At 46.0% G+C, this 21,450-nt stretch overlaps 1 protein-coding gene across 4 annotated transcripts in view; it reads left to right on the forward strand.

Moving 5' to 3' along the window:
- Positions 1–3,577: 3,577 nt before the first annotated feature.
- The window catches only part of RND2 (Rho family GTPase 2), a 38,211-nt gene continuing 20,338 nt past the window's right edge, over positions 3,578–21,450 (forward strand). For 2 of the 4 annotated variants that reach the window (XM_053263748.1, XM_053263750.1), the window contains exons 1-2: positions 3,578–3,822; positions 5,370–5,457. In XM_053263748.1, coding sequence (XP_053119723.1) covers positions 3,721–3,822; positions 5,370–5,457 — 190 coding nt within the window. In that variant the 5' untranslated portion in view covers positions 3,578–3,720. Of the gene's footprint in view, positions 3,823–3,889; positions 4,046–5,369; positions 5,458–21,450 lie in introns of those variants that run through there. The other 2 variants (XM_053263749.1, XM_053263751.1) reach the window with 2 other exon arrangements.

Consider the following 21,450-nt stretch of genomic DNA (forward strand, 5'->3'; position numbering starts at 1 on the left):
CGCAAATATTCCTGGGCCTGGAGGGTTATGGGGCCCACAAAGGGCCCACAAGCAGACGCCTCCTGCGGGGCAACCCTGCTGCTGCCCCACCCCCACTGCCGCCACTGTGCTGCTGATATTTCTCAACTTAGAGCTGAACCATTCGGGCACATGCGCATGCATCTGCTCCCTTTCTCTTCTGCAGTGGTGGGGAGGGAGCGGGGGTCTGCCAGAAGCTGGTGCAGCTCTTTCTGTTTGGAGCAGCGGCTTCCCTGGCAACCACGCAGGGCTTGGTAAGGGCTGCATTTCCCACCTCCCTTCTGAATGGAAGCGCTGTTTTGTAAAGCGCCCTTGGATTTTCCATCTCTGGACATCACAGTGCAGAGGAGGAAGTGGCAAGCAGGTTGCCCCACCCCCTTGTGTCGGATGTGAGGTGTAGGGGGCGTGGCTTGGGACGCCAGGGCATGTGCACGCTACACACACACATGCACACACACACAACAGGGGCCCCTTTCCTGCTCTTTGTCCCCAGGTCCCAGGGAAGCTCGCTACGCCCCTGGGCAACGGTAATTCCATTATACTACATTTGGCAATCCAGTGCTAAGAATTTAGTTGTGCCCTTTTAGGAACCTGAGCTTTGCTCAGCCTTGCCATGATATTACGATGCAAGTTTTACTACCACAAGTCAGGATATTGGTAGCCATCTTCTTAGAGTTCTGCTCCAGCTGTATTTAGCTGCATTTCCCAACCTTCTAATACCTGAGGCACATTTTTCTGAATTAATCCCCCTCCCTTGTCTCTGCCTTTATGTTGTTTTTAAAAGATATCTCACCTTTCTCATCAAGTGATCCACAATAAAAGAAAAAAGACATATCCATAAAAATACAGAATCATAAAAACCAATCAAAATCACAAAACATCAAAGACATAACAATAGGCAATACAACAATAAAAAGCCCATCAGCCAACATATAACAGCCTACACAGTCCTGTAGGCAAACAACCCTATGGGGTCTGGGATCAAGATGTCTTAAGGAGACTTTCACCATATAAAACACAATACAATATTATTATTGTTATTATTATATACCACTTTTCCAAGGAAATTCTCAGAGCAGATTACATAGAAAAAGGAATAAGATGGTTTCCTGTCCCAAATGGGCTCACAGTCTAAAAAGAAGGGAGAGACCATCAACAGTCACTGGAAGGTATGCTTCACTGGGCTGAGTGGAGACCATTGCTGTCCCCCTGCAAAGTATAAGAGAGAAGCCACTTTAAAAGGTGTGTGTTTGCCCATTTAGCAGGATCTTCATCTTAGGCCCTGCTGCTGTCCAGTTCATTGCTGCTACAGACCAGAGACAGAGCCTTGGCAGTGGCAGTGGTGGTGCTTCCCTGGAACTTCCTACCTGAGGGGATCTCACACTTGTGCCTTTTAAATGGGCCCTTGAGACCACCAAAAAATATTTATTGTCCTGGTTTTATAGCATTTTATCCTGCTGCTTTTGCCCTTTTGTTGTCTTCCTTATTCCTTACTTTTACGTTCGATTTTAATGTAAACCACTTTGGAAAAGGTGTTTTTAGAAAAGCAATATACAAATATATTTTAAATAAAAGACCCAAACTACTCCAGCTAGCTACATGAATTCTGGACATGACTTGGAACTCATGCAGAGATGCAATGGCACCTTCTTCTGTGGGCAGTGAATTCTGCTGCTTAGGAACATAGGAAGCTGCCATATACAGAGTCAGACCATTGGTCTATCTAGCTCAGTATTGTCTACACAGACCGGCAGCAGCTTCTCCAAGGTTGCAGGCAGGACTCTCTCTCAGCCCTATCCTGGAGATGCCAGGGAGGGAACTTGGCACCTTCTGCTCTTCCCAGAGTGGCTCCATGCCCTGAGGGAAATATCTTGTAGTGCTCACACTTCTAGTCTCCCATCCATATGCAACCAGGGCAGACCCTGCTTAGCTAAGGGGACAAGTCATGCTTGCTACTACAAGACCAGCTCTCCTCTTCTCTACACTGGGAGTGATGGAATGCTTTAACTGGAAAGACCGTTTGGAAGGAGGTAAGGCTGGAGCCTGGAGCGGAGAATTAAGCTTCAGAGAATCATCTCCAGTCTCAGAGGCAAGATGCTACTAAATACCAGTTGCAAGGGAGCAACAGCAGGAGAGAAGGCATGCCCGCACCCCCTGCCTGTGTGCTTCGCAGAGGCATCTGGTGGGCCACTGTGTGAAACAGGATGCTGGACCAGATAGGCCTTGGGCCTGATCCCGCAGGGCTGTTCTGATGTTCTAAGCTTAGATGCTATGAGTGCACACTGAGCTCAAAGGGAGTTCTTAATTTATTTTCGGTGGCACAGCTTGGGAATTTCTTTATTATGATTCTTTTAATACACTATATTTGTTTGATTGTCAGCTGCCTTAGTGCTAGGATTGAAAGGTGGACTGTAAACATTAATTCAAACATAGCTTATTGTATTACCGATGTTTCACTTAATGTTTACAGTCCACCTTTCAATCCTTGCACTAAGGTAGCTGCCAATCAAACAAATATAGTACATTAAAAGCGTCACACTTTTGGCAGGAAAAGGGCATAATGGGGGGGCTGTGGTAGTACTGTGGAGTGAGAATAATTCAGCATATTGTATTTGGGTTCTCCCACCTGCTGCTGATTAGTTATATATTAATTACTCTATGTCCTCCTTGCCCGATCTTGGCAGAAGAACAGGACGCTGAGCGCCCCCAGGTGGCCAAGGGAGAACCCAGCCAAGATCCACATACAAACATTAAAGCCATGTTTACATGGTTGAACAATGTAGCCGGTCCTTTTCTTTCTTCTTCTTCTTCTTTAGAGGTATTGAGAGTTCTCACCAGCACTGCAAATCTATGCCTTGGGAATGAAATGTTTCCTTTTATTTCCCCCCCCCTCGCAGCCAAATTGTTGACCAAAAACAAACAAACAAAACAAACAAACCCGACACCAAAACAAACAAACGGGGGCGGGGGGAGGGACCAAACCCAACTCCTGTCTATCTGTCAGTCTTCGAATTTCTCATTTCAGGGAAACATTCGGGGAGACATGAGTCTAGATGCAAATTAATATAGAAAGGAACCTCTCATGGCCATGCAGAGAACGGGAGGACAAAAAACACTGTATTGGGGAGGTGTAAGGAGGAAAGGGCTGCTGCCGGTCAGGGGCGGCCATTCCAGGCTCGCAGGTTCAAGTCTCGTCTCTTCGGAAAGAGCAGCCCTGAGAGGGCCCCGGCGGAGACTTACCAGCGGAGGTTTGAAGGCTCACTTCATAGCTCGCAGCAGGAGCCTCTCCCGGGGATGTGCTTGTGCGCGCAGGTCTGCCAGGAAGCCCCCACACCCCCGACGTGCCGCTGGGGAGCTTCCTCCCCCTCTCCCTCCGGGCCGAAGCCCCCTTCCGGCGCTAAGCCCCACCACAACCTGCCGGGATCGGCCGGAGGTGGTCCGCGCCGCAGTGCCCCCTCTGGTGACGGAGCGCAGGAGTGCGCAGCTGGGCGCACCGAGGCTCCTAGCGAGGGGGCGCCAGAGGGCGGAGCGGGGGGCGCGGCATGAGGAGCCGGGAAGCGGCGGCGGAGGCAGGAGCCGGTCGGAGCGACTGGGAAGGCGAGCAGGCAGCTGGCAGCCTAGATATTGCGATGCTGCCGTTGCCGCCGCCGCGCTGGAGCGAGTAGGCAGCGCGCCGTGGGGTCAGTCGGTAGCCAAGGCGTCATGGAGAGCCAGCTAGCGCGTTGCAAGATCGTGGTGGTGGGCGACAGCCAGTGCGGCAAGACAGCGCTGCTGCACGTCTTCGCCAAGGACGCCTACCCCGAGGTAGGGGAGATTCGGGCAGCCGCTGGAGGAAGTCGAAGTGGGGTGGAGGCAGGCAGTCCGGGAACTCCTGGAGGAGCCGGGCTGCGGTGGTCGCCCCGGCTGAGGGGAGGAGAAGGAAGGGCTCTCAGCCAGAGAGGACGCAACGCCGGAGCTGGCTCCGAGGGGCTGGGAGGGAAGAAGGAAGGTCATCCTCCTCCTTCCTGGGGACTGGGATTGGAAGCAGGTGAAACTGGGGGGGGGGGAGGCTGTCGAGGTGTTAAGGCAGCCCGTGGAACGGGGGGCTACTACAGCGAGAGACCTGGGGTGCAGGAGGAGGTGTGTGGACTTCTGGTGCTGCGGGAGTGCAATGTAGGGAGCGGGCGAGTCTGGGACTGGATTCTGGGCATGGTCTACTCTAAGGATGCGGGCAGAGACTACTGTGGAGTCGGAGTTCGGGAGGGAGGAGGGATTTTATCAGACTTGCTGGAGATCTAGAGCAAGGGGGGAGGCATGGAGAGGGGCTCCCCCCTCCTCCAAAGGTGTACTGTCAGAATGTGGGACTGAAGAGCAAGAGTCATATCTAGGAGAGTGGAGAAGAAAGGAAGGGGTGTGTGTGTATTTAATCTGGGGGGGGGCAAAAGAGATATGGGGGGGAGCTGGAGGAAGAAACCTGGGGGGAGCCTCCTTGTGCAGTGGGGAGACCCAGCAGGAGGGGTGTAGCTAGGGGAGAGAGGGCCCATGTTCACCCCTCTCTTTGGCTGTGGCCCCTCTGAGTGGAGGGGATAATGAAGAAAATAGGGAGGGGTGGAGTGGGGGCCCCTTGGGAGCTGGGGGCCCCTCAGAAGCTGGGGGGGGTCTGAACCCATTCACTCAGTTGGAGCTACACCCCTGCCCAGCAGTGGCTTTCTGATTCTACTAGGTGGGTAGTGAGGAGACTGGACAACTTGGAAGCTAATTTGAGATACATGGAGAAGGGTTAGGCAGTTCAGAGCATGGCTTAGGGTAGGAAGCCAGATTTGGAGAGCTGGAAGGAGAATCCAAGGGTGTAGGCAAACCATGTAATGCGGGAGTGGCAAGGCAAGATGTCAGAAATGGGGGTGGTGGTGGATTATAACAGCATGGATGGAAACTTGGAGGTGCAGCCCGCCTGCTTCTGTCCCACCTTTGTGGAATTGCCAGTGTTGACAGCTGAAAAACTCTATAAAGCGTCTAATAGGATGCTCATGGGGCTGAGATCCAGGCTTCTTATCAGTGCCTGGACTTCGACAGGGGAAATGCCTCTAAGCACATGCAGTGCGCTTCTTCTTTGCCCGTAAGTAAATGCAGCCAGGGGAGAAGTATTGGACATAAGGAGCAAAGGCTTCCGGGCAGCTGTGAGCACCAGAGACACTTTAGACATTGCAAATTGTTGGGGTAAGGGAGACCCAGTAGCAAGAGCAGCAGGAGGCACAAGGCACCTGAGGAATAACTGAAATTGTGTCTGTGCGTGCAGGAGTGGGGGATTTCCTTTCCAATCAACACTGCATTGACTCTGTTTTCGTGTATCCTGTTGTTCCCCCCACCTTCAGAATTATGTCCCCACCGTGTTCGAGAACTACACAGCCAGTTTTGAGATTGACAAGCAGCGCATTGAACTTAACATGTGGGACACTTCAGGTAAGAGAGCAGGAACTGAGGCTTACGACTGGATGGTTTTGACACTGCAACTGGTGTGATCCTGCAACTGGTGTGTGGCATTTTTGGGAACAGGACTGGAACCAGTCTGTGGATGTTCTGCCTGTCCTTGTTTAGGATTCCTGCAATCTTCTTTTTATTCCCTTAAATGTATATTCCATTTATTTATTTATTTGTTTGATTGATTGTTTGAGCCCTTCCAAAAATGGCTCAGGGCAGAATATTTCTTCTGTTTATAGGAGAGGAGGAGATCTGAGTGACTTGAGGAGCCCTCCCCCTGCTTGTGAACAGTTGGTTTATTTAATACATAATAATCTTGGAAGCCATTAACTTTTAGGTCAAATGGTTTCTTCCTGATCCCAGCAGCGGCATATCTAGGGTGGGGCAGGCATGGCACTTGCCACGGGCGCCACTTGCAGGAGGGGCACCATTTTGTAAAATAAATTTTTTTTTAAAAGGCTCCTGAAAACAAAATGGCCACTGTGCATGCTCAAATGGCCTCTGTGAGGCCCTAGAGGCCAGCGGGGGGAGGGGGAACCTTTGCAGTCCCCCCCCCCAGCCTTTAGGAAGTCCCCCAAAGGAGCTACAGGTTAAAAAAAATTTTAAAAATTTTAATATAATATAAGGCACTGTACACATATTCAGATTGGCACTATGTACAGAGAATCAGGGCTTGTGAATACTGAGCTGAAGCCTATGAGCTAGGATTGTATTCATTTGCTCTTACTTTGCTTCTTGTGATAAGTGAGTTAAATGTGATGTCTTGCTAATATGGCTATTAATGGTGAGTTTGTCTTTGAATCAGTGTGAAATCCTTAGTATTAAGGCCCACTGGGAGTTTCTTGCTCTCTTTCTCTCATTTCAACTGTCTTTCTGAAAGACTAGAATTCCAAGCAGTGACACAGTTTACTCTGCATATCCTTTAATTATTTTCAGAGTATTTGGGAAAAGTCAAATTCTCCATTGATTTTTAAAACTTATATAATGGTGATGCTACAATGCATAGTAGAGAATTAGACAGGCACTTCTGTTTAGTTTTCCAAGTACACCTCCACATAGTATTTGGGTATTTCATGAGCCCTAGCATACTGAAATGTGTAGTTTTCCAGCATTTTTTGGTCTGGCTACGTCCACTGCTAAATAGTTTTTGAAATATTAAAAGATTAACGAGCCTGACTTGTATTTTTCAGCTGATATTATGGTAAACTTATCTGAAAGATGGGTGTCAGATGCTTGGACAGGGGGCGCAATTTCAGTGCTTGCCCTAGGCGCTATTTTCCCTAGATACACCTCTCCCAGGTGTATGCAGACTGATTGGTTTTACTTATGTGATGAAATGGGGTGGGGGTGGGGTGTCTATGCTTTCCTACGATCTACCCTCAGTAGAGAGATTGCTCTGATCCCAAATCTAGGAGCACGCTGCTCCTTCAAGGTAGGCTGCCACCAGTTGAAAACTGATCTAAAGCCACTGCCCAAGCTTAGGCACTGCTGCAACAACTAGAACTGTCCAGCTTGGGACTTACAGGTACTGTACAGCCAGAGTCCACACAACCCAGCTCTAGACAACAAGATAGTATTCTGAAACCAACTCAACAGTAGCGAATGACCTTATGAGGCACACAGAATAGGACTGCACACAGAATAAGGAATTGGGGGGAAATAGGGTGAAACTGGAAGTAAAGGAATGCAGGATTTCAGAAGAAAATACAAAAAGTACTTACTAACTGACCAGCACTGAGTTTTACCTTCGTCTATCAGTAGGCAAGTCCTTGGCTGAGAGAGCGTTAATCTCTACAGCTTCTCTGTGGAACACCCATTTTTGCAGATGGAAAAGAGTGAACACTGGCCAGGCTTTAAAGCCATGAGGGAGGGGGTGATCTGGCTATCCAGCAACTGTGGGTCTCACACCTGTCTGTAGTTCAAAGAGTGTGCCAATTTCCTCCCCTCTGGGTGGTGAGATGCAAAGTGACCCTATCTCCTGTGTCAGATAAGATTAGGAAATTGGTGAACTCGTCGCTACAAGATGATGGAGGTCTGCGTGTGTCACAACTTGATTAGGAGGAAATGCACTCTGCACATGTTTTGATACACTTCTGTTATAGCTATATCTTGGAGCATTTGTTAAACATTTGTATGGCTCTTTATCTCACCCCCACCCCTCCATCCTTGCCTCCTCTCTATCGCAATGGATTCTCAAATCTCCCCCCCCCCGCCCAGAAATTGCTATCTGCATTATAAGATAAGTTTTTCAGCATTCTCTTTCTACCAGGTCTTCGATTTCCCTGCCCCAGCCTGTCCAGAAATCATGCCTTCTGGTCTGCCAACGCTTTGCCCCCTAATCTCAGAGGCAGTGAGGGAAAGACATTCTTCTAGGTTTTCAAAGTTGCGCTCTGGCATTCAGACGCTGGGGCTGAAACCTTGTAAGCCTCGGAATGAATAAAGCCCTTCATTTTGTGGGCTGGTTTCGAGTACTCCGTGCAGAAGGAAAGTCACCCTGCAGATGCTCAAAGGTCCACATGTTTCAGAGCTGAGTCTTGGCATTAAAAGGAGGTTCTGGTGCTGAGCTCTGCTACCCGAAAGCTTACTTTGCATGGCCCGTATATAAAATGTCTCCTAAACACAACCGAGCTCATTAATCTCTCTGGGTTCCACCCTGCGATCTCCAGTCTGTGCCTTTGTGTTTGGTATGCTGTTTCCTGCTAGCGCCTGATTAGGAGTACCTTTTGAGAAAGTACAGAATGAGTTCGGAGGCTCACGGTGAGGCCGGGCATGAAGAAAGGCGAAAACTGAGCTGTGACTCCATGTGTGGGCCTCGCCTCTGGGAGAAATGTAAGGCAGGAAGACCCAGTTTCTTCTTGTCTACACAAGGGAAGATTTCCTTCTTGCCAGCAGCAGCTGTTCCAAAGCCAGACTTGGGCGCTCTGATTCATTCTGTCCTCGGTTCTTCTTCTCACATGTTGCCTTTTATTTTTAAAACCCCCAAATCTTTCTTTATGGTTTCCCATCTGTCGGCAAAACCTGCTGCGCTTTGCCCTGGATGCTGCACAGCAGCAGCGGGTGCGACGCTTCAGCTTGGGTGATGTGCGAGATAAACGTTACTGGCGGGAAAAGGCTTGTCAGAACTGTCAGGGCTCCCTTGCTCCGCCTCAGCCTGGGCTTTGCAATCATTAACGTTTCAGCACCATGACTGTCACAGACAGACCCTTCCCTTGGCACGGGTTCTCTCATCGGCTTTGTTGGGTTGTGTAAGAAGGGGCTCTGTTGTGTGTGGTGCAGCTGTGGCAAAATCGCTGGTGGCTTCTTGGGAGGCTACAGAAAGGCTCCACTGTCTGGGTAGAGAAAGGGACGTCTCTTCCTTGGGCTGCAATCAGAGACACTGGCTGTGGGAGGAGGAAGCAAGCAAATCATTCTCCTGCGGCAGGAGGCCAGAGTGGTGCATGAAATGATAACAAAGCTTCAGCATCTTCTTGTGTTTAACAGATGCACACATTGTCCAAAGCTGGGAAAGGTTCAATGGATAACGCTGTTAGGCTAGAGATCAGCAGCCCAAAACTTGGCAGATCTTTTGCCAAGCAAAAAAGAGCTACAGAAATGCTTAGTAATGATAGTGGATTAAGCTAGATTTGCAACACATTCATGGAGAATGAATCTATTGATATCTGCTAGGGAGCTTGGCTAATGATTGGACACTTCATGTTCTGAGGTAGGAAGATTCCTATGATTACCAGATGTTAGGAATGAAGAGCAGATGATGGCTATCTTTTTAATACCCCCCCTACACTCACTCTTTCTCTCTCGCTTCCCTGGGGGCATCTGGTATTAGACAGAAGCTGGGATCCAAAGAGCTACTTAAGATCATGCAAAGAGCTTGTAAGAGCCTAGTGTAATTTTTTACATTAAACACGAAGACACACACAAACACACACACCCGGCATGTCATGGTACAAAATGCTTTTGAAACTACCCTCAGTTGCAAATGCAGTTTGATATTCTGTATGGAAGGACCCCACAAGTCTAATGCTGCCCTTAGAAACATAGAAAGCTACCTTCTACTGAGTCAGGCTGTTGGTCCATCTAGCTCAGTATTGTCTACACAGACTAGCAGTGGTTCCTCCAAGGTTGCAGGTAGGAATTTCTCTCAACTCTATCTTGGAGATGCCAGGGAGGGAACTTGGAACCTTCTGCATGCAAGCAAGCAGGTGCTCTTTTCAGAGCGGCCCCATCCCCTAAGGAGCCAGTGTGGTGTAATGGTTAGCGTGGTGGACTAGGACCAGGGAGACCCGAGTTCAAATCCCCCTTCAGCCATGATACTTGCTGGGTGACTCTGGGCCAGTCACTTCTCTCTCAGCCTAACCTACTTCACTGGGTTGTTGTGAGGAGAAACTTAAGTATGTTGTACACCGCTCTGGGCTCCTTGGAGGAAGAGCGGGATATAAAATGTAAAGAATAAAAATAAAATAAAATTTTAAAAAAAATCTTACAGTGCTTATACATGTAGTCTTCCATTCAAATGCAAACCAGGGTGGACCTTGCATGGGAAAGGGAACAATTCATGCTTGCTACCACAAGACTAGCTCTCCTCCAACCCACACAAGACCCCACAAGACCACGCTTCCCCCACCTCTACCTCTGGAAACAGCTCACAGTTCCTTCAATCTTGACCAGAGCCAGATAGACCTTCATCCTGATCCAATGAGGCAGTTCTAATAGTAGAGGCAGCGTGGTGTAGTGGTTAGAGTGCTGGACTAGGACCGGGGAGACCCGAGTTCAAATCCCCATTCAGCCATGATACTAGCTGGGTGACTGGGCCAGTCACTTCCCTCTCAGCCTAACCTACTTCACTGGGTTGTTGTGAGGAGAAACTCAAGTATGTAGTACACCACTCTGGGCTCCTTGAAGGAAGAGCGGGATATAAATGTAATAATAATAATAGGGCTTTCTGGCCATTTTACTGAGACAAAAGTCTGACAGCTGTTTTGACAACTTAAAAGGGTGGAAAATAATTTGGGCAGGGCTGACCCTCCCAAAATTTGACAGAAACTTGCTGTGTAAAAATGCAAGATGGTAACTGCCCAAAAGTGATTTAAACATGTTTTCTTTTACAGAGTAAGATTTTTGGTGTCTCAGTAGAAATATTTTGAGTCAAGCATTCCCTGTTTGCCAACACAAAACGTTCACTGAGGCTGCAAAACCTCCAAAACTATTCATTTTGAACATTTATGGGTTATTGTACTTTATATTTTCATTAGTAAAGTTACTATGCAGAATGTTTCTGAAACAAGCAGTTCATGTACGAACTAATGCACCTGCTTTCTGTGTGGCTGTCATCTTGGATTGGAGTGTATGACATCATCACAAACCACACTGTTCAAGTTTCAACAAACCACATTTGAACATCTGTACCAAATTTGGTGCAAATTGGTACAGGCTTTGCAAAATTGTTGGTGGGGACACACACACACAAATGGACACATGGACAGCAAGGCCTTTTCATAAGGGGACTTTCCATGCAGAAAGTAGGCTAGAAATGCAGAAGAAATTATTTTGGTACCATTTTATCATGAAATGTTTTATTTATCATTTACAAGGAATGTAACTGAAAGCAAAGCAGATCTTCTGAAGGTGTCAACATATAAATAATAATCTTTATTTGTTAGCCGCCCCATAACAAATTGTTCTTTGGGAGGCTTACAACACAACGTTAAAACATGAGATGAAAACAAACAACTCATTAAATCATAACCAACCAAGAACGGGGGAAGGGGAAGAAAATACAGAATATAATACAAAACAATTTAAAAGTCATTTTAAAAAATCAGTTAAAATCAGATCAAAATTTTAAAGAGCCTGAGTGAACAAAAAAGGGCTTCACCTGGCATCTAAAAGAGCAAACTGATACAAAGAGCAGAGCATATAATGGGATTAAAATGGAAACTTTAACACCTCAAAACTTTAACATATATCATGTTTTCATCAAACTCATAAGAGCAGACTCTGCACTTTCCTGAAGTTTTGATAGAATGGAAAAACTGGAGGTATATTATGAGTGCGCAAAAAGTTGTCACAAGCAGATGAGAACTACTTTTTTCAAAGGAAAATCTTTAAGTGATATCAGATAACGGAAGTTTTATTGTCACCAGATATGCAGTTGAAACTTGAGAGGGGGAAGAATTTCTGGCTTGTCAGAGTGACACAGCAGGATTTGTGAATGTGTTGGCTACACACCTACCGAAAGGGGGATTCACTGGCATTCAAGATCCAGGTGCTGCTGATTGGAAAATATTTCAGTCTGCTGTGGAATTTAGAGTTTTCTAAGACAATCATTGAAGCAGATAGCATCTGAACATTATGTTGAATTATCTGAAGTTTTGTGCAGAGTATCTACATAGTGAGACCTATAACATGCCATATTTTGAAAGATATGACAGTATAAAGATTTTCTCTTGAAATGCAGTTTGCAATAATTTTTATGCAGTCATAACATACCTCCAGTTTTGCATTTCACTGATTTAGATTCAGGAAAAATTCAGGGGTGTTGCCCTTCCTGATTTGATTAAAGTCTATGTATTAATAAAGTTATGTGCTGTTGAAATTCCCCATTTTAATCATATATGCATTGATGTCTGTTCATTTTGTTTTGAGTTACATCTTCAACTTTTTATGTAATAAAGAAACATGTTCTGAATAAAATGGTACCAGAATAATTTCTTTTGCAAACTTTTCAGTGTCATCCTGTACAGTAACCTGTAAAAGTTCAAAATAAACAGAGTTAGACATCCCAATCTCAATGGATGTTTTATGGTGACAAAATGAATTCCTTGACTGAAAATACCCCTACTTAGACAACAAATGCACGTTCTTCAGACTTCTGTAAGAGAAAATGTGTTAAAATTGGTGGCCATTTTGCATTTTTTTACTTAGCAAATTTTCCTCCAGTTTTTGAGGGGCACTCCGGCCCAGTTTATCCTTTGCTTTTTTAAATGACCAAAACCAGCTGTCAAACTTCTGTCTCAGTAAAATGGTCAAGGAATCTTGTTTTGCTTTTACAGTAATGTTTTGAGGTCACAGACCTTTGGCTTGTTTTGAGGAGAAACCCTCTGGAACTTGAGCTTTTCCGGGGAGTGGAGGGGGGAAGTGGGGAGTAATCTATCCTAAGTAATTGGGAGCCTTTTTGACCACAGTGAGCCACAAGGAAGGAACAAGGGAGTGTTGCTGTTGTTGCTTAATTTTGCCCTGAAGGTACTGGTAGTTGGGAACTGCAAGAGGAGTTTAAAAATGTTAGATCTTCCTGCTTTGGGGCTTGCTGTAGGTGTTCTGATTCTCCACTGCTTTGCCTGTTTCTTTTAAGTTTTAAAACTTTATTTTTCTAAGGGTTCTTAGATAAGTTGCTGCTTTGATCTGGCAACTGTTTTAGAGCTAATAGAGCAGGGTAAATGCATTACATAGCTGCCTCTTAGAGCTATTTTTTACCCTTAAATGCAAGTCCTTTGTAGAAATGTTTTGTGTTTCGTTTCTAAGAGAGGAGTACTGGAGCTCCAGCCTGTCTGGAAGTTGCACCCTTCCCTTGAATCTGTAATCCCAGATAAATGGATACGCTGTTGCTGTTACTCGTTGGGGAAAGCACTCTGTTCATGCTTAGATGCACTCTTTTATTACTAATTGACATATTTCTTTGAGCTCTGATAATTAGTCACATTTTGATTTATCTCAAGCTCTGCACTCCTCAATGCTTAGAAGTCACTTTCTTCCCAATAACTTTTTCCAGAGATAAAACAGAGAAATGAGATGAGCCCAGCCTCATGTGAACCTCTTCTAAGCCTGCTCTATACCATGAACATAGGAAACTGCCATATACTGAGTCAGACCATTGGTCCATCTAGCTCAGTGTTGTCTACACAGACTGGCAGCAGCTTCTCCAAGGTTGCAGGCTGGAATCTCTCTCAGCCCTATCTTGGAGATGCCAGGGAGGGAACTTGAAATCTAGATGCTCTTCCCAGAGCAGTTCCATCCCCTAAGGGGAATCTCTTCCAGTGCTCATACATGTAGTCTCCCATTCATATGCAACCAGGGTGGACCCTGCTTAGCTAAGGGGACAAGTCATGCTTGCTACCACAAGACCAGCTCACTTCCCATCCTTTCTTTTTACTCACTGTTTCTATAAAGGAGCTTTGACTGGCTCCTCTCTTCAACATGTAGCCCTGAATTCCATTTCTTTATGGACTATATTGCAGCAGGTTGAAGAAGCAGCCGCCAGTCACATCCTAACTAAAATGCGTTTTCCGTTTTTGCAGGTTTTCATTTTTTAGACTGACTCTTCTGTAAAGTGCTGTGCAGCAGATTCCCTCTATTCCCCTCTCCCATGTTCATCCTAGACCAGGGCTGCTCAGCTTCTGACCTCCTGTAGATGTTGGCCTACAACTCCCATCATCCCTGTCTATTGGCCACTGTGGCTGGGGACTATGGGAGTTGTAGTCCAAAAGCAACTGGGGGGGCAAAGTTGAGCAGGCCTGTCCTAGACGATATATGGAATACCTCTGAGCATAGTGCATAGTGGGAGGAGAGCTGGTCTTGTGGTAGCAAGCATGACTTGTCCCCATAGCTAAGCAGGGTCTGCCCTGGTTGCATCTGAATGGGAGACTTGATGTGTGAGCACTGCAAGATCTTCCCCTCAGGGGATGAAGCCGCTCTGGGAAGAGCAGAAGGTTTCAAGTTCCCTCCCTGGCTTCTCCAAGATAGGGCTGAGAGAGATTCCTGCCTGCAACCTTGGAGAAGCCGCTGCCAGTCTGTGAAGACAATACTGAGCTAGATAGACCCAATGGTCTGAATCAGTATATGGCAGTTTCCTATGTTCCTATGTTCAACAGTGAGGACTTCCATCTGCATGGTTTACTGGTTAGAGTGTTGGACTAGGACTTAGGAGACGCCTGTTCAAATCCCCATTCAACCATGACCCTCACTGGGTGACCTGAAACGCACACTCAGCCTGACTTGCCTTATGGTGGTGTTGTGAAGGTAAAATGGAGGAGGAGATGGACTAGGGCACTGTCCAGAGTATCTTGAAAGAAAAGTGGATAAAAAAATATAACCTACAGGGGTACATCCCATATTTTCTGGTAGAGTCTTATTTGCCTTCCTTCTCTAGAGAGACTTGTAGTCAGAAGCTCTTCTGGCCTCAGGAGTTCCACAGTAGCCTGCTGGCCACATTGGCTGGACCATAAAGGGTTCCACTGTCTAAGTGTCCTCCTAGTGTCAGTAGGCCCCCATAGTGCTCTGTTCCCAGCTGCCATCTCCTGACTCTATTCACTGGGTGGCTTCACAGAACCACTGCCAAGTTGGTAAGGCAGGAACCAGAGGTTCCCGTGGAGCACGCACTCCAGTCGGGCGCTACATCGGAACCCTTCCAAGTCCGATTTCTGGCTGGAGTCACCAACTTCTAACCAATTTGCTCAAGCCAGCTTCAGCCCTTGGTTACAAATCTTGGGCTGAAGTCAGTCAGAAGTCAATAACTCCAGCCACAACCTGGACTTGGGCAGGTTCAGGCATCACTCCTGGTGGGAGTGCATCCCACCTCCGGTGCCCACCTTACCAACTTGGCCGTGGTCGTGTGAAGGCTCCCACTGTTCAGCATAATTTCGATGCAAACCCAAAGAGGCTGGAGTAGACTGGGAAGTACAGAGAAACAAACTACTCTCTTCCTCTTGAGACTGTAGTGTGTGTGTGTGTACACACACACACACACACACAGACAGTTATGTGTATGACTATATATGCTGTTCAGTGTTGTTTATGTAGTGCCATCGCTATACATGGCATTTTATACAGTAATGTAAGAGGGGAAAGATAGGCTAATCTCTTCTTAATTTTGAAGAGAAATTTATGTGTACTTGGGAATGCCTTGGTAGGCCTTAAATGGTGAAAGTGAATAACAATAATTCCTTTACAGGAAGAACTTCCTATTGAAGGATCACTAGTAGGGATATTGTTATGCTGTTTAAATTTTATTATAGGACCTATAGGGATGTGTTGCACCTGGGTTTAATCCTTGTGTGTGTGTGTGTGTGTGTGTGTGTGTGTGTGTGTGTGTGTGAACTTTCCTGGAAACCTGAGGGGCCAAGGAATTGAACTGTTGTTTGATGTGATTGTCATTTTGGTTTATTTATCTTTTTATTGCCTAACAGCCTGGTGGCTATCAAAAATAATCCATGCCTGGATGACAGATTTACTTCTTTCTGAAGGACTTTTTGACCGTCTGGTATTTTGGGATGTGCATTTTCTGAGTAGAATTTCCCAGTAATGGGAATTTCCAGTAATTGGATGGTATGGGCAATATGTCCAGCTATCTCCTGAAAATTTATGAATAGGAGCCAATTTATCTGTTACAACAACCACTTTTATATGATAGAGTTAAAGGGTCTCATAAAGACACTTCCCCAACTCCCAATTTAAGTTAGGTTGGAAAGGGGAAGAGGGGCTGCTCCTTTGGACAGCATGAGCAGCCCCCTCCGCCCTACCAAATACAAGCTAGTGTTGAACTCGTGGAGATGTTACATTTTGCCTTGTGCCTAGAATTTTGTGGAACCAGGAGGGGCAGTTTACAATTTAAAGCTTGTCCATGGAGAGAGAACGGATGGGATAGGAGAGGCAAATTAGGAGCAGATGCATCTTCCAGTATTTGCACTTTGGTTTGGTTTTGGGGAGGATGGCCAAGGGTTTAAGCCAGAAGCATCATGGAAGAGATGGGTTTTGAGGAGGGATTGGGGGCCAATTGGGCTGGGGAGAGAGAGAAGGGGAACCATGAAAGTGTTCTGATTATTGTTGTTGTCCTAAAAAGATTGGAAATACAAAGCAGGCAAAATGGTTTTTTAAAACATAGTTTGGCATATGATTACGTGAGCTTTCAAGCATCACAGAACACTTCTTCAGGCATGAATAAATAATGCTGATTCTCCTGTTCTGCTTTCTTCAGCAGTCTGTGGAGAGAAAAGTAGAGGCAGCATTTGCATCTTTTGCCAAGCTAGCGGTTTGCATTCTGCCTGGCAAAGAATTCTGTGATGCTCAAAAGCGTCCATATCTTTGTACCAACTCAAAAGTGGCCCCATGAGCCTGCTTCATCTGTTATCTAACACTCCACAAGCTACTGGCTTGGTAAGAGATTAAAATGCTGGGCTCTGCTTTCCTGGGTACCCTTCAGAGATTGGCGAAGAAACCCAAACATGGACAGGGAAAGGAGGTTATCGATTTTCTCTTCCACTTTCCCCAGAGAGTGGCTGCTGAAATTGCTTGGATAAGGTCTGTGCTGATGGATGGATGCAAATCGGAGTGTGCTGAGAGCAAAGGGAAAGGAAGCTATTTCTCCTGAAAAGGAGTTCATTGGGGTGGGGCTGGGGAAGAGAGGGTAGTGTCATAAAAAGGTAGCAGACACCCCTGGGATAATTATTTAGCCCAGAGTGCCCGGTTTAATTTGAGCCAAGGCACTCCAGAGTGTAGCCCCCATAGACCTGTTTTAAATCTGAGATGGGAGGTATGTGAAGAGATGATAGAGAAGAGTGCTGCTGAGCATGTACAGGATACCATTCTCTTGTTACTTATAGAACCACAACTGGCACCTGATGTTAGATGACCAGCCTTTCAGGCTGGAAAGTATGACTTTCGGATACACTCATATTCATGGTTCAGAAATGAAATGCTGACCTGGTGAGAAAACTAATCAGAGCACTGGGGCTTTAAAAGGATGTGCAGCTTTAAATGATGGCATAAAAATAGTCTACAAAGAGCAAAATTACCCAGTGACCTTTGGAGAGACATGAGTCTAAATGAAATGGGAACTTGCAGGAACCTGGTGATGCATAGAGGCTGTCTGATCTACTGAGTGGTGAGGGAAAGGCACTTTGCACATGGTCAGAGGCACTCTCTTCCTCATTCATTCCAGAACAGAGCACTGGCACTGAAACAGACCAGGTTTGAAGTCTGACTCAAATGAAGTCTTCTTCTTTGCATTGCTTGGAGATGCTGAAGCTCTGCCTTTGCCTGAGAACTGGTGCAAAATGAGAGGACGGAAAAGTGTGGAGATGCAGAGAAGACCAGTTCCTTTCCATTTGGGGAGCTTTTGTTTTGACTGGAGCTGGAGCTTCCTTTGAGTCTGCAGCTTGCCTCAGCCCCAAGACTTGTTTGGTTTAAAAAATAATAATTATGTGACACTTCAGACCTGAAGCATATGACATAGCAACTGGAAACTTCTCTAGGGAAAGTGCAGAGTGCTTTTTTCTTGCCACTGACCCAAAATCAAAATGAACATGGGATTAGGTGAAAGGCAGCCCAAAGCAGGCTTCCCAAGCAGACTTGAACCCCAGGACCTCTCTCTTAGGAAAGAAAGCACTTCGACATCTTTTTTAGAAAGGCATCTGGTGCCCTTTTTGAGAACTCCAAACATGGAGAAAAGTCTTTGACTTTGGAATTCTCTCTTGCCACTCAGCCCTCCCTCATTCAGCAGGCATTTAGCCTGGAGAGGAGGAGTGTGGGAACCTGCAGCTTCTGATAACGGATCCCCCGCTTTTGGGAAGGGGGGAGGGATGAAGAATGTTGAGGAATATTGATGAGATTAAGTACAGTGCGGGGGGGGATGTTGCTCACTCCTCAGTTTTCAGAGCTAGGGGCTTGGAAGGTGGTGGTACCACCCAGTATTCTGGGAAACATAAGATGGAAAAGGGCAACGCTAGGTTATGTGCCAAGTGCTGGACAGAACAGAATTGTGACATGGTCCGGTCAGAGAGTGTGCAGTTTGCATATTGTATCAGCGGTTTTGGATCTCCTGTTGTTGTTGTTGTTGTTGTTGTTGTTAATAATAATAATAATAATATTACATTTTATATCCGGCTCTTCCTCCAAGGAGCCCAGAGCGGTATACTACATACTTAAGTTTCTCCTCACAACAACCCTGTGGTGTAGGTTAGGGTGAGAGAAGTGACTGGCCCAGAGTCACCCAGCTAGCATCATGTCTGAATGGGGATTTGAACTCGGGTCTCCCCGGTCTTAGTCTAGCACTCTAACCACTATACCACGCTGGCTCTCCAATAATTAGTATTATTGGTGTAAATAATATTATAGGGGAGGGGGTTGCTATGAGCCAGGCAGACAGGAGCATGTGCTCCTAGATTATTGTCCCACCTGTGTTCCTCTTGTGATGTATCACAAGTATTTTATTTATTTATCTGTCTGTTTTTTACGCTTGTATCCTGCTCTTCCTCAGAGGAGCTCAAAGAGGTGTACATGGTGCTTTTTATTCTCACAGCAACCCTGTAAGGTAGGCTAGGCTTAGAGATACATGACTGGCCCAGAGTCACCCAGTGAGTTTCATGGGGGAATGGGGATTCGAACTCGGGTCTTCCTGGTTCTGGTCCAACACAAGTAGGGATGTGCACCAATGTTTTGGTGGGGCAGGCGGCGTTACCTTTAAGCATGACTAAAGCAGGTCCTTACCTTCTCTGCCGCCTCCCCGCTGCTTTTCCAGGCGTGGTGCTGTGCCACTCAGAAGTCCATGTGCAGCCGGCCATGGGTGAAGCCCTGCAGCCGTGCGCAGAGTTCTGATCAGTGCCACGCCACGCCTGGAAAAGCAGCAGGGCAGCGGAGGAGCAGGTAAGGACCTGCTTTACTCATGCTTAAAGGTGCTGCTCCCCACCCTGCTGAAGTGATTCGGCAGACTGTGCCACATCGATTTGTGCACATTCCTAGTCACATGTTGATTCTGCATCCTCTTGACTTCTATGAGTGAAAAGTGGGATATGAAATCAGCCCTTGGTTGTTGTTGTCTGCAAAAAAAAAAAAAAAAGCAGTGAGTGCTGAGTGAGAATAAGGAGATGCTGTTAGCAAACAATGTGAAGGCATCCTATAACAATGGAGTACATTTGTAGGCATGCAAGATTTTGCAGTGGAATTTGATTCTTTAGAGAATATTGTGAAATCTGGGACCCACTTCTCTGAGATGCTTTGATGGAGGGGAAGCGGCTGTCCAGAATGTGACTGGCACTGCGGTTCTGCTTTTTATGTTTAGACGTATTTAATAACTGGCCATTTAGGTAGATGTCACAACTAGTAGATGTCCAGAAAGCAGTTGGGAGAGGTCAATACAAATAATATATATGAATACACAGGGTTGGTTAAGAACATCTATTTCCAAGGTCTCTTCCAGCTCTAAAATTATATTATTCTATCCTAAAATGAGAGGTATCTGCAGATCGGGATCTCAGGAAGAGCCAGCGTGGTGTAGTGGTTAGAGTGCTGGACTAGGACCGGGGAGACCTGAGTTCAAATCCCCATTCAGCCACGAAACTAGCTGGGTGACTCTGGGCCAGTCACTTCTCTCTCAGCCTAACCTACTTCACAGGGTTGTTGTGAAAGAGAAACCTAAGTATGTAGTACACCGCTCTGGGCTCCTTGGAGGAAGAGCGGGATATAAATGTAATAATAATAATAAAAGATGCTCCCTTTGGGTGCCTGGCTTGGCAGGTCAGTGATAGAAAAATGCATGTGGGGTTGCCATGATATTTTCTGGGGAGGCCTGGATTGGATGCTAAAGCATATCTGTGTTACTGCTTGAGGGGAGATGATCCAGTCACAGTGCTTTCTCTGTGGAGCCTGTAGGAACCTTAAGTATGTCAGTTCTTTCCCCACTTTTTTCTTTTTGTGGAGTCAGGTAGGTTTGCCATCTCTTTACTAGACAGAGGTTTTACCTCTTACAGCTGTATTGCAAGCAGAAACCAACAGGTGAAATGTTCCTATCTCTGCATCTCCATATGAGGACAGTCCTTACCTGTTGATTTCTGCTTCTTAAATATCTGTTCAAGCAGGGGTACAGCTTCGGGAAGAGGGGGCCCATGTTCACCCCTCTCCCTGGCGGCCCCTGGGAGTGAGGGAGATAATGAAGAAAATAGGGAGGGGAGGAGCTGGGGGGCCCTCAGGAGCTGGGGGCCCCATGTTCTTTGAACCCATCTTCTCAATTATAGCTTCACCCCTGTGTTCAAAGTACAGAGTCTTTATATAAAGGTAGCAACCCTCAGGAGGAGCCTGGTGCTTAAGCCCCTCTCTTCTCCCAGTTTCTTGTTTTCCTTTGTTGTCCTCTTAGGACCTGCTCAGTTGCACTCTGATGCCATTGGAGCTTTTTTTTTTAAAAAAATTTTTTTGCTAGCAAGTAGTTCCCAAGAGCTGTCACTTAAGGCAGTGAGTTTATGGGCAGCTGTATATAAGAAGTCTATGCAGTAGCACTCAGTAAAAAATAAGATTTCAACCTTGAGGAAAGTTTTGAAGCATTACCTTCAGGTAAGAGTTAACTTTATACCATGGGAGTATGGAATTCATTGTTAATTAGGCACCATGTTATTGTGCACTCTAAAGATATTGCAGTATGATGTTTATCCATATTGTAGCAGACAGTGTTGTGCTTTTATTTTCATAGTCCTTTGTGAGGAAGCTTTGGCGAAAAAAACTGGTACCTAGGCAGTTTTCAAGGACTATTCTGGAACTCTGGAAATTTGAATATAAGGTCTATTTTGGAGCTCTGGAAATTAGAATATATCCACCTCAGCCAGCTGTTCAAGGCTTTGAACTTGGAATCCATCCATCTTAGTCAGCTGCTCTGCTTCCTGGATTTGGAATGTGTGCACCCACAACTCTTCATTTCTTCAGTGACCCATGAGGCTTATTATCAAAGACTTTAAGGACACATCAAAGAAACATTAGAAACTATACTCTCTGGGTCCATATAGGAGCCTGGCTCCTCCTTCGTGCACTATGTTTGACAGCAATATATGAATATATGGACTGAATATACCATTTATTTAGTTATCTTTCCACTGCATTTGTGTGTTCTATCAACATGGTATTTTGATTGAGATTTCTTTATATACTTTGCTTGCACAATCACATCTTATTGGATATAGAATTCAGCTCCCGGAAAATATCATCCTTGTAAAAAATGGTAAG

Source organism: Hemicordylus capensis, chromosome 6, assembly GCF_027244095.1.
Source record: "Hemicordylus capensis ecotype Gifberg chromosome 6, rHemCap1.1.pri, whole genome shotgun sequence".
NCBI classification, from domain to species: domain Eukaryota; kingdom Metazoa; phylum Chordata; class Lepidosauria; order Squamata; family Cordylidae; genus Hemicordylus; species Hemicordylus capensis.